Here is an 18794-nt window from a genome sequence, read left to right as displayed (position 1 = left end):
GTTATGTGGAACCGGTATCTTATCTACCATACTTTCTACTTTTATATTATGCAACATTAAACACCTTATAACTGCATTAGTTATAAACACAGAAGTAATTTTTAATACAATTTTAATAATACGTACATTACAAAACCTAGCTTTATCGATCAATTTCTTGATAAGCAATTCAGCTGCAACCGGATTAATTCTGCGATCTCTCTTCAACTTAAATAAACCAGATGTAGCTGTACCCAGTACTAACCCATTCAAATCAGTCAAAGTAAAAAACATATTGTTTTTACTACTATTCAACACCAAAATAGCAATTCTATTTTTGATATTAGGTCCAAAATAAAATTTCATTATACTATGTTTAACTTTAAATTTACTCATAAAAAAACTACTTTATCAAATATTTCTTAACCTTATTTAATTTCCTAGAAGTATTAGCATTATCTCTAGTACGTTGCCCGTGAATAGGCAAACCAGCCATATACCTCATAGATTTGTAAGATTTTAATTCAAAAAACTTTTTTCTCCTATTATCAGATAACTGCATCAATTTTATATCCACGTTATAATACTTATTTATAAACAACAACAAGATCATAAACTTATATTTATTTAAAACCAAAAATTTCACAAATTTAGAAAACCCTAAAACACCGCATATGTAAGCTGATCGTTTAATACCGATACCTTTCAATTTAGTTATAGCCACATTAACATACTCATAACTATAAAATTTATTATGTCTATAATAATATAACATCATCATAACGCATCATTTAATTTTTTTTACTATAAAAGCCCAAACTTTAAAGATTTATCTAATATATATGTAAGTATATATTTCTTTTCAAATTTTTTATATACAAATTTCTTTAGTTTAAAACAAAATTGAGTATAACCAGTACCGTACTTATTAGTGAATACCAACAATATCTTACCTTCACTACTATACCTAATTAAAACGCATAAATTTTTCATAATTAAACGTTAACGTTTTTTACCGACTTTAAGTCGTACAACTCTACCCAATTTAACTATACCTGTTAACCTATAAACAGAAACATTCAATAACAATAAAAACACAGAAGCAATACTATTAATATAATTCTTATCTATACCAAATAATAGTAATTTCCTTTTACTACCTATGTACTGTAACTTCATATATTGAGTTATAAATATATATATATAATTAGGATAACCTAAAAAAAATTTATACAAATTATCTGTTAACTTTTTTATATAAAACCCTAACCCTATAAAATTCAACTCCAGTTTAAAACCTATCTTATTAAATTTATAAAAATTAACAAATTTAATAAAATTGATTCACAATGTAAAGCAACAATTTTCATATGAACACTTATGCAATCTTACAGATTTACAAAATATTTCAAAAAACAATAATCTATCAACAGTGATTTCACTATTGTTATTAAACAATAGCATGCTACTTAATTTATTACAAACTGTCATGTACCTGTATTTAAAATACAACTCATTACATAATAAATTAACAAAAAAAAGACTCTCTTTTAAATCAACACACAACATATATTGTTTAGCAGATTTAGATCTGTATCTAATAATATTATTCGCCATAAAAAATTTTAATATACCACCTTAAATAACACCTCACCGGCTACACCATTACCCAACAACCTCCTTATACAAATATTATTGGAAGTACTTAAACCTTCTACTGTCGATATAACATAAAATCCTTGAAATAAATATTTATTCAAATAAGTATATAAATATCTAAATGTAAAATACTTCCTATTTGAAGGTTTTGATACCAACACTATATCTTTTATCAAAGATACATTGTCTATATACAACAAATTAACTTTAATGCAATTCCTAATTTTAAAATTTAAACATTTATGTTCAACAGAAAAAGATCTTATACAACCTTCATTTAAAAACAATTCTAATACATACAATGTCTTTTTAGTGTATTTAACATACACTACCTCTTTATTAGACCTAATCGCTCATTTAAACTTAACAATAAAATCCGCTATCATATATTATATATGTATATATCACCAAATTTAATACAATTTTATACTATAATAAAAATTATTTTTCCTATCAAGAAGATTTAGAAACACCTACCATATACCCATATGATGCAAAATTTTTAAATCTCATACGAGATAATCTAAAATATTTATATACATATCTCATTTTCCCGGTAAAAAGACATATATTTCTATATCTACTAAAACCTTTCAATAAAAATTTGTTGTAGCAATAATACATGTAATATTTTTCTAGTTTGCTTAGCAAACTTTGTCTTATAACAAACCTAAATAAAAGCTTATTAATTTCATTTTTTGAAAATCTCTCTCTTTCAACAATATCCTTTATTAATTTCAATTTCCTAGCCATAATTTACCTTCCTTTAATTTAACAATTTTAAAAATTGTAAAAACATATTTATTTTGAATAATTTATTAGAATAACTAACATTTTTATGTGAACATATTATATCAATTATCAAATTTTCTTTTCACTTGTAAAAAATAGGATTTGTTTCTACATATTTAACAGAATTCAAATTATATATTACATATCTACCCACAAAATTAACTAATTTACCGTTAACGTAATTACAAACATTTTTATACTTAAAATCGTTATCAGAAAACTTAGGTAACAAAAACAAAGAAAAATAATTATAAAACACATTTAATTCACAATTTTTAACCAATTTCAAAGAAATTATAACTAAATAATACTTTTTTTTAAAATTCTGAAAACACTTCAATTTTACTATAAATGGTCTTTTACCTCTTTTCGCAAACAATTTTAACAAAAAAAAAGATCCTATGATACCATTACTTATATCCAGAGATTGTACATTTTGTAAATAAAATTGAAAATTGACTTCACATGATGATCATACATCATATATATTAAACACATTAAATTTATCGATCTGTAACAGCCTAATATCATTACTATTACCATTTATATCATATACGATATATTTATGTAACATATCATTACCGTTTAAAATCATAAAAAAACTTATTAAATTATAAACTTAGTTATAGTACCTAAAAAATTATATTTTATACAAATCTCCTTTAACAAAGGACCGATTAACCTTTTACCTCTTGGAGCAAACTTTTTGTTTATAATAACTACTGCATTTTGGTTAAACCTAACCCACACTCCGCATGAACGAAAAAAATTAAATTTAGTTCGAACCACTAAAGCTCTAACTAACATACCTTTCACCAACCGTTTATTACTAAATAAAGTTTTTTTAATTACCATCACTAAAACAGTACCTAATTTAATTTTTTTAACGATTGAACCACCAATTACTCTAATACATTGCAATTCCTTCACTCCACAATTGTCCGCCACTTTCAATTTTGATAAAAAAAATAACATCATAACAAAAAAATGATACCTTACTATTTCAAAAAAACAACCATATATATATATATATATACCTTTCAATCTAATTTTAATATTTTAATACCACCAAATTGACTTTAACAGGCATTTTACTATTTATCTTTTTTAATAAAATATTATAATACTTACGTTTATGCTTTTTTTTATTAAACGTTAAAACTTCATAAAAAACCCTACCTTTTAATAAAGGTGAAACTCATTTATCAAATTTACCTTTCCCTTTACCCATCCTAGCTGAAATAGGTTTTTTTGTTAAAGGTAAATTTAACAATAAATTAGCTTTCAAGTACACGTTTTTTTTAAAAAACCTTCTAATAACTTTCCGTACAGATTCTATCTGATTCTGTTTTATATACTCACTATCATATAGTTTATAGCCTAATCCACAAAACTTTGGAAAAAATCCTCTATTATCAGTAAATTTAGCTTTACTGTAACCTTTTTTATAAATTTTTTTTTTATGAAATTTTTTAAAAGCTAATGAATTAAACGAAACAAACATAACTCAATCATCTTACTTAATTATTTATTTAAATAAAGCTCAAATATAATTATTTTTTTATACTAAAATGTATTAATTTTATATTTATATAAATTATTTGAATTATAAGGTTTAGTCTTATAAAGTCAAACCCTAACACAACAAATACCATTTTTTAAAATACCTAAAACAAAGGAATGTTCAACGTTTTTTGAAATCGAAGTCAACGGTAAATTACCTCCTGAGAGCCATACAGTTCTAACCCTGTCTCGTCTAGACAATCTACCAACAAATTGCAACTTATACCCTTCTATCAAAGATCCATTTTCCATAATATAACGTAAATCATCACTTATCGGACCGAATAAATCTGCTAATTTGAACCTCTGCTCCAATTTTTTTATCAAAAATTTAGCTAAAAAAATTGAAGTAACAGTATCATTGCTAATTCCCAAAAACTCCAAGTCTAATGGAACTAAACTAACCTTATTCAAGTAAGACAATAACACCTTTTTTATAAATTTAAAAAAATCAACTTGTCTGTACCATATCAAATATAATCTATAAAATAAAGAAAAAAAAAATATAATATAACGATTACAGCTATCATTATAATCTATATACTTCTTTAAATTAAAATTATTACCGACATTGCTTTTAAAAACACCAATATACATATAATTGTAATATTTTTGGTATCTTCACCAAATCAAATAACTTAAATGCAAAATATTTATAAAAATATTACAATTAAAAGTATTAACATTATCACTATTCGTATCAAAAAATAACGGAAACCTTTTAACCAAAGACTTAATCATACGCAAAATATACAACTTCAACACATCAAGTACTAAAAAATTAGTATTACGACTGCTATTCTTATATAACCTTAGAAAATTCCTTCAAAATCTATCAAATTTTTGAAAAAAAAATTCTTTTATAAAATCCTTTATTTCATCAGAAAAACCTCCCTCTTCAACCAACAAATATGTTAAAAATAAAATTAATTTTTTAGCTAAAACATAATCATAGTACTTTCATTTATTGAACATTTTAACTTTATAACCTATATTATTTTTATACTTAAATTTTTTTAAAAAAAACCTATAATAGATATCCGTTTCCTTATTATATGTATCAATAACATACATAAACTTACTCATCTTATTTTCAGATACACTATCATAAAGAAAACATTTCATCATAAATCCAAATTTATGGTTGTTCTCAATAGTATAATGGCTACAAATTAACCCATATTTCTCAAAAAAATTACTTTCCAAAAAAAAATTTAAAACCTTTTTACAATCATTAGTACTATGAAATAGTTCAGAGTATAGAAACTCTTTTTCACAACTTCACGAATCAACCCAAGTATTAAAGTATGTAAGTCTAAAACCAACAGGATTTATTAAGTGCCCCATAAATCAAATTTTTATTTCTTATTATCTTTTTTTTTCTTACTATGTATAGTAGCTGAAAAACGTCTAGTTAATAAAAATGATCCTAAATACTTACCAACCATACATTGCCTAATAAGCACATTCATATACTTACGCCCATTATATACGCACAATTTTTTACCTACTAAACCAACAAATAACTTTAATCTTCTATTTTTATATCTTATATAAGTTTTTTTTTTTACATTTATATCGTATAGCATATACATAGTATCATTCGTAATATAATTACATTTTCAACTCGATCTCATAAAACAAATTTTTCCTTTTAGTCATAATATTACAATATATAATACGTATTGAATAAATACAATACTCTACTTAATTTCTAAATCTTTTACTTCTACTAGTTTTTTTAAATTCAAATTCCTTACCTCAAGGAGATTTGGCTGATTTAGTACCAGCAGATTTACCTCTACCTCCACCATGAGGGTGATCAACAGAATTCATTGCAACACCTCTAACAGTTTGTTTACGTCCTAAATTACGATTTTTACCAGCCTTACCTATTCGTTTATACTTATGATCTATATTAGATACAATACCTACAACCGCCATACATAATTCCGAAACAAGAACCCTTCACCCAGAATTCAACTTTAACAATACTAACCCATCATTCTTGCTTACCAACATTGCATACATACCGGCAGACCTACATAATTGCATACCCTTACCGGGTCATAATTCGATAGAAGAAACCAACGTCCCTACTGGAATATATTTTAATAATAACGAATTACCCAGACCTACTACTACCTTATTAATATCATTATTATCGGGAATACGTACACCAGTATATAGTTTATAACCCAACATAATATTATGCACATGTAACACATAACTTATTAAGCCATTTAAATAACAAACCAAAGATATATACGATGATCTGTTTGGATCATAAGACACACTTAATACATAGCAATAACAATTAACACGTCGTCAAAAATCTACAAATCTAAATAATTTTCTAAAAGGCTTTTTACTTTTTTTAAAAGCCAAAATAAAACCATATTTAGACCTACCTGCATTTTTCGAAATTCCGCGTGTTAATTTTTTCAAGCTTTTCTCCAAACAAATTTTTTCAAATCTATAAACTAATAAATTACTAAAATTTAACACACCTTTTGATTAATACAATATATTTTATTACAATATATAAAAAAATAAAAACTTTTTTATTTTTCAAAAACTTTTAAAATTATACCTGCACCTAACGTAACTGCACCTTCCCTCATAGCAAACCTCAACCCTTCATTAATAGCAGCCTTTTCTAATAAAACTACCTCAAAAGTAACAGTATCCCCTGGCATAACTATCGAATTATCGTCAGATAATAAAACAGATCCAGTTAAATTTGCCGTTCTAAAGAAAAACTGCGGCATATACTTAGAAAAAAACGGTTTTTTTCTACCCCCTTCTTTAGAAGTTAAAAAATACGCTCGTGCTGTAAAAGCATTATAAGCTTTTATTGTCCCCGGTTTACACATCACAAAACCTCTTTTTAAATCTTTCTTATTTAATCCTCTCACCAAAGCACCTACATTTTCACCAGCTATAGCTACATCCAAGAACTTATTATACATCTCTAAACCAGTACAAACAGTCTTAAATAATTTAGATCCGACTATTTCTACTTCCTCCCCAATAGATAATTTACCTTTCTCAATCTTACCAGTCACAACTGTTCCTCTACCAGAAATAGAATAAACTTCCTCTATTGACATTAAAAATGGTTCATTTTCTGGTCTCTCAGGTTGTTTCACGTATTCATCAACAATATCTATCAACTTCATAACAGATTTTGTCCCGATTTCAGAAGCTTCCTCCTCCTCTAAAGCTTTACGAGCTGAACCGCATATAAAAGGCAAATCTTCTGGATAACTGTATGTACTAACTAACTCCCTTACCTCCATTTCTACAAATTCCTTCAAATCGTCTTCTAACAACATATCCAATTTATTACCATAAACAATCAAATAAGGAATACCTACTTCCTTAGCCAATATAACGTGTTCTCTAGTTTGTTCTTGTGGCCCTTCTGTTAACGCTACAACCAAAATAGCACCTTCCATTTGCGTAGCACCAGTAATCATATTTTTAATATAATTTTGATGACCAGGACAATCTATGTGTGTATAATGCCTACATTTAGAATAATACTCTACATGAGCTGCTGATATAGTTATACCACGCCTTTGCTCTTCTAAATGTTTATCTATATCACTATATTTCATAAATTTAGTCATATTATTGTTAGCTGCCAATACTTTAGTTATTGCAGCAGTAAGTGTAGTTTTACCATGATCAACATGACCAATCGTACCTATATTACAATGCGGTTTTTCTCTTACAAATTTCTCCTTATGTTTAGCCATAAATAAATTTACATCTTATAATGTTCATTCCCTTGATACTTATATATATATATATTATTTAAAGAGTTATTAAATCCTATATAACTCTACTTCTTCTTTTTTTAGTTTTTTTACTATTATTAGCTAACAACTTCGTAGTTAATAATAACTTTTTACGATAAACCTTTACCAATAAATTTAATTTATTAACAAATATTGATTTTATAAAAAATTGCTCATAAAAAAATATGCTTTCAGGAGAATCATCATTAGATGGTATTGGGTATACTAAAGGGCCAGGACAATTATCAGCATCCAACAACCCCCCAACAGGCAACCTCAAAATATAAGCTTCCTTTACAGCGGATTTATACTTTCTTACATTACCTGATAAAAAAACAGTACCTGGTACAGAAGAAATATAATATATTCCACATAAAGCTTCCCTTAAAACAAATTTACGTTTTAAAAGCTTCTCACCTAAACCTTTCAATTCTTCTAAATTTTTGTACGTCACTCATAAATGACGGAAATTAGTTAATACACCACCAATTCATTTACCAAATAAAAATTGTTCCCCACATGACCTAATTAAACTAGACATATAATTAGTCATATCATTGTATTCACTAAAAAAAAGTACATGTTGTCGATTCATAACTATACACTCCAACAAAAACAATACTTTACGTATGTAAAGTAAAGTGACAGATAAATCGATTATAATCATTTTACTACGTACCCCATATATAAACCAACTAGAAGTTAACAAACTAAACTTATTTAAGCACCCTAAATGAATATTACGTTGCAATAATTGAATTACAGTAAAGTCAATAAACCGTTTACGTTTATTTAAATAAATTAAGGTTTTTATATTGTTATCCAGCGTTTTCATAAAACTCTTTTTTTATTTTATAAATTTTAAAAAAACTTTATTGTTTACTATCTCTCTATATAATTCCAATTTTTTTTCCAAAGCAGTATTTTTCATACCCATAAACGTCAAAAACATTATCTCAGATAATCTATTAAAATCAATTTTATTTTTATTTTTTACCAATCTTATAAATAATTTTATAGCATACAAAATACGTTTTCGTTCATCCACTGGACACGGTACTTTATATTTCATATGACCAATTTTTATTATCTTTAATCCCAATAAAGGCCTTAAGTTTAAAATTGATAAAAAAAAAATATCAAAATTTTTATAATTTTGATATTTTTTTTTTAAAACAATTAAAGTCTTAAAAAAAAATTTTTCCGCTAATAATTTTCTACCATTACAAACTAATGTAGAAACGAACAATTTTCTAATTAATTTTAAATTATTATCATTACTTTTTATCATATATATATATATGTTTTATTAATTATATATTTACAATCTATAAAAAAAATTACACTAAATTTAACTTTTATTAATCCTAGATATTTTAACCTTATAACGTATAGTATCTTTTAGTTTAACACCATACTTTGATCTACGAGCCTCTCTAGAAAATGTTTCCTTGTAAGAAAAATCGAGTACACCTCGTATTAATGTATAGTTCACTCCAGGTAAATCATTAGCACTTCCTCCACGCATCATAACAACAGAATATTCGTGTAGATTGTGACCCATACCAGGTATAGAAGCAAAAATTCTATGTTTATTAAAAATAACCCTAACTTTCGCAATTTTACGTTTTGCTGAATTAGGTTTACGTGGAGACATAATAGCCAACTTATAAACTACCCCTCTACGTTGTGGAGCATTCGCTAAAGCGATTAATTTATTACGTTTTATTTTTCTTTTTCGAAAATTATTTAATAATTGATTAATAGTCAACATAATACTACATACAATAAATAAAAAATACATCAATCCCTAATATACTAGTACTACTAAATTAGCATACTTTTTTAAAAAATAATAAAGTACCTTCATTAAATTTACTAAATAAAAATTTACATCAATTCCTTGATTTTTATACTCACACATAATATCATTATGTTTATATAAACAATCTTCATTGTTTATATAAACACGATTATCCTTAACAATATACATAATATGTAACGTAACACCAAAATTATTTTTGATAATCATCAATAAATCTTTGTTATACTTCATAGTTACATATAATTTTATAGCCAACATTTCATCTTTTACATAAATATACACCGTATTATTATACTCCCTTAAACTAAAAATTTCTTTTTCAATATAACTAAAATTATCAATTTGAATTAAATTATTATGAAAATAAACATTACTCCTCATAACGTAAATATCTTTATAAAACTCATCGGTTATACCAAAAATACTTTTTAAAAACACATGTTTTAATAACAAATGATCAACTTTAATTCCACTAGAAAAAAAACTCATACAAAATAAATAATACTTCTCCCCTATATTATGGGTAATCCCATAATTATAATTAAATTTTTCAATAAAACTATCTTCTTCCATATATCAGTCAAATCAAAGTAAAAAAATATATTATATACGCACATTATATATCTTTACGTACAATACGTATACCTAAAGAACGCGCAACTCCTTTCACACACATACATGCCGAAAATAATTTTAAATGAGGAAACTTAAATCTAGCCAATAAAATTAAATCGACTAAATCGATAGAATATAACAATTTATTAGGCTTAATATTTTTTAAACCTAAAAATATAACTAATAAAAACTGAACTGTCGGTTTTTCTATTTCCAACCTATACGTTTTATCAGCATAAACGTATATATTAGCTACTAATATAAACTCTCTATCAATAACCTCACCGTTATCTTCACCAAAAAACGATAAAAATTCAACTGTTTTTTCATTAAATTCTTTACAAAAAAGAACCGTATTTATACCATATTGACTCAATATGGGCCCCAATGGAGGTGCAACTGTTGCATTACCTGCTGGTATGTAAAGTTTAAGTTTAATTATACACGGTAACAATGACATAATATATACAGCTTTATACTATTAATACATTCCTAACTATACTATTAACATTAGATTTTTTGTTTAGATAATATAATTTAGACTTTCTATAAAAAAACTTCTTCCTAGAAAAATCTAAAAACGAAACAACCAATCTACAAACACTATTAACAGCCAATATAAGCTCAACAGCTACTTTATTAAAAACATTTCTTAACACTACGCTACTATTAGTAGTTAATAAACTTTTTTTTCTTATCGCAATACAAATACCAGTAAATGAATACCCTAACCCATTTAACCTGTATGAAACCGACACTATATCACCACTAAAAAATTTACTCAACCCACCCGAAATTCTCCTTTTTTTCTTTAACATACTTACATAAAATAATATAAAAATAAAACAAAATATAAAAAAAAATTATACCAATTATTTTGAAATCATTAACTTGGCGATTAAAAAACTAACTTTTTCGGAGATAACAGCCCCCTTGGCTAACCAAAAACTCAACCTATCTAAATTTATAAAAAAAACCTTCTGTATAGCTTTTTCCTTATAAAATAATTTAGGACTATAAACACCCAGTTTTTCCAAATAAATACCCGAACTAGTCTTTCTATATTTTTGTAAAACTATTATCCTATATACTTTATTTTTCCTAGAATACATTCTTTGTAACCTTATTACTAACAGTTTCATATCAATATTTGCACTATCTTGTTAACACGTTTATATAAATTAATAATTGTTATTATTCAATATATGTATACAATACAATACCACCAAAAACACAACGATAAAATCAAACTCTCATGATGTCATAATTTAACTTACCTATTTTTGAAAAATAAAAAAATCTACTATATGTTATATATATATATATGTGTGTATGTGAACGTATAATATATTACAATATATCTGAAACACGATATATATCGACTAACATATTTGGATATGTTATATCATCAATCGACGGTTCCCTGTAAACAAAACCAAACATTAACTTATAACTTACAAACATATAATCAGGTACAGTAAAATACAAATTACCATCCATAAATCTCCTTATTATGTCCAATTTAATTAATTTAGATTTAGTTGGCACTAACTGTAAAATATCACCATATCACACTTTCATATTAGGATATGTCACAATTTTATTATTTATAAGAACATTTTTATTAAAAATAAAAGACCTTAACTCAAAAATATTAACAACAAACTGCATTCTATATAACATACTAAATAACCTATTTTCTACTAACATAATATAATTACTTTCCCGAAATCCTTCCATTTTTGAAGCCTTACACAATAATACGTTAAATTGCTTATATGACAACGTAAAAAAATACAACTTAGACACTCTTCTTGATAAAAACTTCCACTTCTGTTTTTTCATTAAGACACTTAAATCACTAGTATCGATACGATAAACATATCGTAAATTATTTTTTACTCTATCTTCTTCTTCTAAAGAAACCAAATTTTCTAACAAACGAATTTTTTTGACCGAACTATTTAACCCTACTAAATTAAATCCTCATATATCAGATTCAAATTTTTTATAAAGCCTAACTTTGCGATTTATAGTTTTTAACAACATATATAAAATTAACTATTGACTATCTCCTCTAAATATCTTATCATCAAAAGATCATTCCTCAAAATTATCTTTTAACGTAACAGCAGAAATTGTTTTAGGTTCCCTAAAACTTATACCCTCTTGCTTGTTTTCACCAATACTTCCTCCTATTTTAATAAATCTATCTTTTTGGTCTATATGAAGATTAAAATTTTCATAATCAAGTTCATGTTTAAAACAATAAAATTTTATACAAGAAGACAATAAAATTAACATATTATCTATACTTGACAACTCCTTCTTCATATCCCGAATATATGCACTAAATATATACTTAGATCTACCATCCATATCATTACACTTATCGGAAGATAAAAACTCTTCAACTTCAATAATTCCTTTTCTAACATTACTGTAAAAATCTTTATGAAAGTAATTGTAAACATTAACTAAACCGATCAGTTTACTTCTATCAAAATTCACATCACAAAACTTATCTTCATCTTTCGTATTCATGGACAAATCATCCAACAATATTCCGCGGATAGCATAACTTGCTGTTTCAAGTAATTTATCTATATGATATATAGCCTCCTTAGTTGATGGTAAATACCAATTAATACCTTTAGCAGTATTAGGATTATTTAATAAATAACTTATACTATTATTCACACTTATGTTAGATCTACTTCTAAAAAAATATTCATAAGATTCTAATGTTCACGTAGTGTAAAAATTATCATAAATACTAAAATGCTTTAATTCAGGCTTACCTAAATAAAATTCAAAAAATAAATAATCATGTACCGGTAATAAAAAAGTTGATATCTCCTTATTAGTTTTTTTCAAATACTTATCGAATAAAGAAATAAATAAACCTTCTTCTTTTTTTAAAATCGAATGTTTTAACATCCTATAATCAACATAACAACGAGTTTCTGTCCTCAACCGACTAAATAAAACTTTTTCTTCAGGTTGCATGTTACCAAAAAATATTGCATCACTGTCTTCAACACTCAATCCTGAAGTTATAAATAATCTAGTAAATGTTTTATCGTCACGTTTTTGTGAAATTCAATTCATATTTAACTCATGTAAGACTATTTTATTAGCATAATCGTATCAATATGTTGAAAACAATTTTTCAATATATTTCTCATTATTTGAAAATAAACTAGCCATAACTTTAACTTGAAGCAATAATTGTTTTAACAATTTAAAACGTTGATCAAGATTCTTTATAGCCAAACATGAATTAAAAAATAAAATTTCATTAGCATTACCTTTATGTACAGGCCCTATCATCAAATAATAAGCCTCCAATACAGTTGTTATACGTTTTAAATTTTCATCCTTACATGTAAGACTACGATCAAAATTAACAAAATATTTCTTCCAAAAAACTGAAGATAACGCTTCTAGATAACCCCTCAACCCATCTATAAATAACACATTTCTGTTAAAACTTTCAAAAAAATTCTTTTCCTCTAACGTAGAATATCCTAGTTTATAATTACCTTTAAAGTATTTAGCTATCAATTTTGTCTCACTCAACAGAGCAACTCGAAACAATTCTATATTTTGAAAAAATCTGTTAAAAAAGCAAGGTAATCTACAAATAGTAGCATCATAAGTTTTAGAATGATTAATTAATATCTCCGTAAAATCTTTTCTTAAAAAAAATTGTAAATACCCAGTATTCTCACTACACATAACAATTCTATGAAAATCGTGATTTACCAATGGTAAAAAACTAAAAAATACGGAAGCGTAATAGTAAGAAAGATCAGTACCAGTAACATAACTTAATAATTTGCTTTTGTCCGCCGACATCTCTAATTCTGTATACAATTTTTTAAACATAATTGGATTAATATTTAATCCTAAATAACCGGACACTAAATCAGTTAATTTAGAATCCTTCAACAACACTTTTTTATAAAATTCACAAAATGCTACATTCGTATTTAATACACACGCAGTTGAATTATTAACTAAATTACCGACTTTAACGGTATCAGAAAAAAATAAAAACGCTTTTTTCATCTTTCAATCTGACCCAATACTATTAAAAACGTAATTTTTATATGAATCCTCACCATCAAACAAAATATCAAAAACTGAAATAGAATTACTTTTAATATATTTATAATTTAATTTACCTACATAAAACTCGTATATATATAAAAACTTTTTAAAATTCAAACCATAATCGTACTTTTCTAAACCGTCTCTTTTAAAAAACCCAACCTCATTTAATATTTCACCAAAAAAATCAACTTTTGCTAACTTTTTCTCTGAAATATTAAAAAAATAATAAAATCTAGGAAAATTAAGTATCAACAACGATAAATTATACCTATACCATAAAAATTTTTCCATCATTTCAAGTTTAAAATCTATTAAATTTAATTTTATATTTTTAGCCGGATATATAGTTCTTGAAGAATAAATAGATGTTAAAAGACTAAAATCAGTATCCAATACATTATCAAATTTATACGTAAAAAACTTCGTATCTATATTTTTGTAAATATCATTAGATGCAATAAAATTATTCAACTTAATGTATCATGTTAAATAATTAACAATTAATTCGTAGATAAAAGGCTTATTTTTTGAATAAACTTCTAAATTAAATCTTGACATACAATCAGTCTTTTTACTTACTAAAAATCTAAATTCTCGGAAAAAAAAATTTGTATATGTGCATAAATTAAATAACACTTCATTTGAAGTTAGTTTCCTATTATAATCGATTAAATTTTTTTCAGTTTTAACTTCATTAATAATATCCTTATATACAATATTAAATTCGTCCATTAAGCTTAAACCACGTTTCAACAAATCCGGTCAAAATCACATACTAATACTATTTATGCATAAATATTTATGAGTAATGTCCGGGGAACATTGTTCCAAATAAGTCATCAATTGTAATAATTCTTTAAAATATATTTCCACTAAAACATATCTATTATCTTTATCATCATCTTTCAACTTACCTATATTCCAACAAAATAAGTCTTCCCAATCTTTAACATAACTTAACTTCTTTAATTTCAATTTTTCTTCAATAAATCTAGTAAAAGACTCCATATTATGAACGTCAAAATTTATTGTAGGTAAAATTGCATTAACAAACATATCCTCTTTACAAGTATACTTATTATCAATAATTTTCATATCATTATACCTGAAATACTCAAAAGTAGAATAAAACTTACGATAATTATACTCATCATCAACAGTATAATCAAATATTTTTTGTTCAGAAAGACCAGAATCGGCAACCGAATATTTCTTTCAATATTCAACAAGACTGTTATTTAAATCTATTAAACTACTCTGCACAATTCTAAACAAACTAAAATTTCACTTACCTAATAAAACATATTTTAAATAATCATTACCTTCAACTTCACCTTTCTTATTTTTAATATCAAAAAGTACAAATTTCTTATTTATTGTGGGCAACAATTCAATACCTGCTTTTACTATTTCCGAAAACATTTTAAATATAACCCCTATATTGTATTTACCAGGATAAATCTTTGTTAATGTATCCATTGTATATTCATACATAAGTCTTTCATAAAACATATCAATAAGTTCAGCGTTGTTATATCCTTCCTGTATAACAGAAACATAAAAATTAGTATTTTCCGGAGTAAAAAAACATACATCTTTATTACAAATATTAACATTAAGTAAATTACTAAAGTCATCAAGCGATATCGCTCTATATAAATATACATTTTTTCCTTCAAATACTAATTTTTTTCTAGAAATTGAATTTACCAAAAAGAATAGTTTACCGTTATAAATATTATTCAACAATGAATTATCATTTACAAATACCTCTTCTTTTCTATCAAAAAGACCAAGCCTTTTATCAAAACAAAACTCACCTCTATGATTAAAATTTCCCGTATACTCAAAATGCCATTTAAACATAGAAGGCAAATTCATGTAAGAATTAACAACACTAGTTACTCGCGAAATACGTACTTTAGTACGTAAACCCAATTTTTGGTATAACTCATCCAAATATTTATTATAATTTAATAACGAATCTACATTAAAAAAAAGCTTTTCGCCCCAATCTCACAAAAGTTCCTTACCGTCATAACAATCACCAACAACAGGAACTACTTGTTTTTTTATCTGTACATTCAAAGGTAATAACTTAAATAAAAAATCAGTTGAATCGCAATTTAATAAATTAGACAATCTTACATTACTCAAATTGTACTTTATTAAACTAAAAAAATCTAAATTAAATAATTTATATAACTTAACAACCTCAATTAAATTTAATCCCTCAGAAAAATTACACAAAACACTAGCATCTAAAGCTTTATTTACTAATAAATTACTCAATTTAGTTACAATATAATTATCACTAGTGACCTCATTAACTAATTGTCAATTTTTATCAAAAATTGACAATTTTAAATTAGATAAGTTAATAAATTCTCCTGATACATCTATATCATAGTTATAAACTACGTTATATGTTTTAAATGTTGTACATAACAAATGTTCAAATAAAAAATATAAACTCAATTTTTTAAAAACCTTATCACAAATCACATCAACATAATTCAACCCATAAACTTCTTTGTATTCTTTCAAAATATATAAATTTGAAAAAAGACTCTTCAAAGAAATATTATTGTAATTACAATATGTATTCAAATACTTTAATATACTTTTACTAAGATGAGTATAGTTCAACATAGACTGCTCATAAAGTACATTTGACAATGAATATTCATTTATGATGTTCATATTTTCTTTATCTGTCAACACATGCACAATATTATGCACATTAAATACTTTTAACGAAAGCGATTCAATGTCATTACATTTTACACTACCACCTCTAGGTCTCATAATTTCAAACCATTTAAAAAAATGTTCCCTATTCACAAAATACCTTTCTTGTTTAAAAACAGAAAGTCACATATTTTTTCTAAAAATATCTTCAGATAAATTTTTTCTCAAAACGTTATCCAATTTAAAAATTAAATCCTCATATAATGATCATGAACAACTTTTTTTCAACAAAAATGTTTTATCCAACTTACTCAGCTTACTTAAAAAAAGATAATCTTCAGCTAATTCATTACTAACCTTACAATCGTCCCTAATAGTCATATATATACATGTGTACAACTTAACGTACGCACTATAATATTTATAACATTCCGTAAATGTAAAAAACCTATTCAATTTGTTTCAATTTTCAATTTCAAAAATAAATCGTCTTAATCATATAAATTCCCTAATTAAAAAAGTATCAAAAATAAAACTGGCTTGATTATTAAATAATTTTTTATTAAAAAAAATGTAATCTGTATTATAAAAATTTAAATCGAAAAATTGAAAAAATACGTTTTTATAGACAGGTTTATAAAAAAAGTCATACTTTATGTACTTTAAATATTTAACTTTATCAAATGTACTTAATCTATAACTATCAAAATAAGTACAATTTTTAGGCACAATAATTCTCATTACTAAATCGCATTCATTTATAATTGACCTATTAGCATCTTTAAACAAATTCTTAGCTTTATAATAAACTGAATTACGATAATTTACATTAGGCAAAATAAAATTTGCTTTATAAAATAACGCTTTTTCAAATATCTTACTACTACCATTAAAAAACTCACTACAAAACAACAAATTGCAATTATGTTCAGTATACTGTAAATTATTTATAATTTTAAAAGCAAACATCTGTAACAAAAAATTATTATCACTAGGTAGTTCATCCATAAGTAAACTACCATAATTACTTAACTTATCTACATATTTTAATAGTGGTGCAACTATTTGTCTAAAATAAACTTTACTATCATCATAACCAAAATCGATAAACTTACCTGATATTAAATACTTATAACGTAATTTTATAACACTTAATACTAAGTTATTCACATATAACTTATTAAAAAAAAATAACTCAGAAAACATATCAAAATTATCTTTATAACTAAATAAAGTTTCCATTTCAAAAAAATAACGTTTCAAAAATAGTTCAAAAAAAGATATCATCTTACCATCCAACTCTTTATTTATAATATCCAAATAAACATTTATGTTTTCCAATCCTATAAATTCATAACCAGGTCTATACAAATTATCAACCAATATATTCCTTAACTGAAATTCATTAATAGGTTTAAACAAAGACGTATTTATTTTATTTAAATAACTAAATTCCGTACCATCCAACAACTCGTAATTACAATTATCAGGAATCATAACCATCATATTAGATATACAATCTCTAGAGTTATACAAAATATTTTTAACATTTTTAACAATCAATCTTGAATCAATGAATAAAATCCGATTATTCTTATAAAAAAATGGAAAGTTATACGGCATTAATGTATAATCACCGTATCTCATTTTTAAATGAGATACAATTCTACCTCTTGTTCTAAATAATAAATCAGCATTTACAAAAAGTAACTCACTATTATCTGTACCATCCCTATTTTTATAGG

The 18794-nt window shown here is 25.0% G+C and overlaps 2 protein-coding genes across 2 annotated transcripts; both read right to left on the bottom strand.

Annotated features, from left to right (window-relative positions):
- Positions 1-5333: 5333 nt before the first annotated feature.
- On the bottom strand, positions 5334-7884 carry LOC126322236 (elongation factor Tu-like). The gene has a single exon (XM_049994271.1). The coding sequence runs from the start codon at positions 7755-7757 to the stop codon at positions 6558-6560; it is 1200 nt and encodes a 399-aa protein (XP_049850228.1). The 5' UTR covers positions 7758-7884; the 3' UTR covers positions 5334-6557.
- Positions 7885-9011: 1127 nt separating this feature from the next.
- LOC126322235 (ribosomal protein S12, mitochondrial-like) lies at positions 9012-9664 on the bottom strand. The gene has a single exon (XM_049994270.1). The coding sequence runs from the start codon at positions 9601-9603 to the stop codon at positions 9151-9153; it is 453 nt and encodes a 150-aa protein (XP_049850227.1). The 5' UTR covers positions 9604-9664; the 3' UTR covers positions 9012-9150.
- Between the last annotated feature and the right edge of the window lie 9130 nt (positions 9665-18794).

Source organism: Schistocerca gregaria, unplaced genomic scaffold, assembly GCF_023897955.1.
Source record: "Schistocerca gregaria isolate iqSchGreg1 unplaced genomic scaffold, iqSchGreg1.2 ptg000803l, whole genome shotgun sequence".
Classification (NCBI taxonomy): Eukaryota; Metazoa; Arthropoda; class Insecta; order Orthoptera; family Acrididae; genus Schistocerca; species Schistocerca gregaria.
This window is presented reverse-complemented; position numbering and strand designations above follow the sequence as displayed.

Excerpts from the sequence above, each read along its gene's own strand:
- LOC126322235 (XM_049994270.1), bottom strand. The coding sequence starts at position 9,603 with ATGTATTTTTTATTTATTGTATGTAGTATTATGTTGACTATTAATCAA.
- LOC126322236 (XM_049994271.1), bottom strand. The coding sequence starts at position 7,757 with ATGGCTAAACATAAGGAGAAATTTGTAAGAGAAAAACCGCATTGTAAT.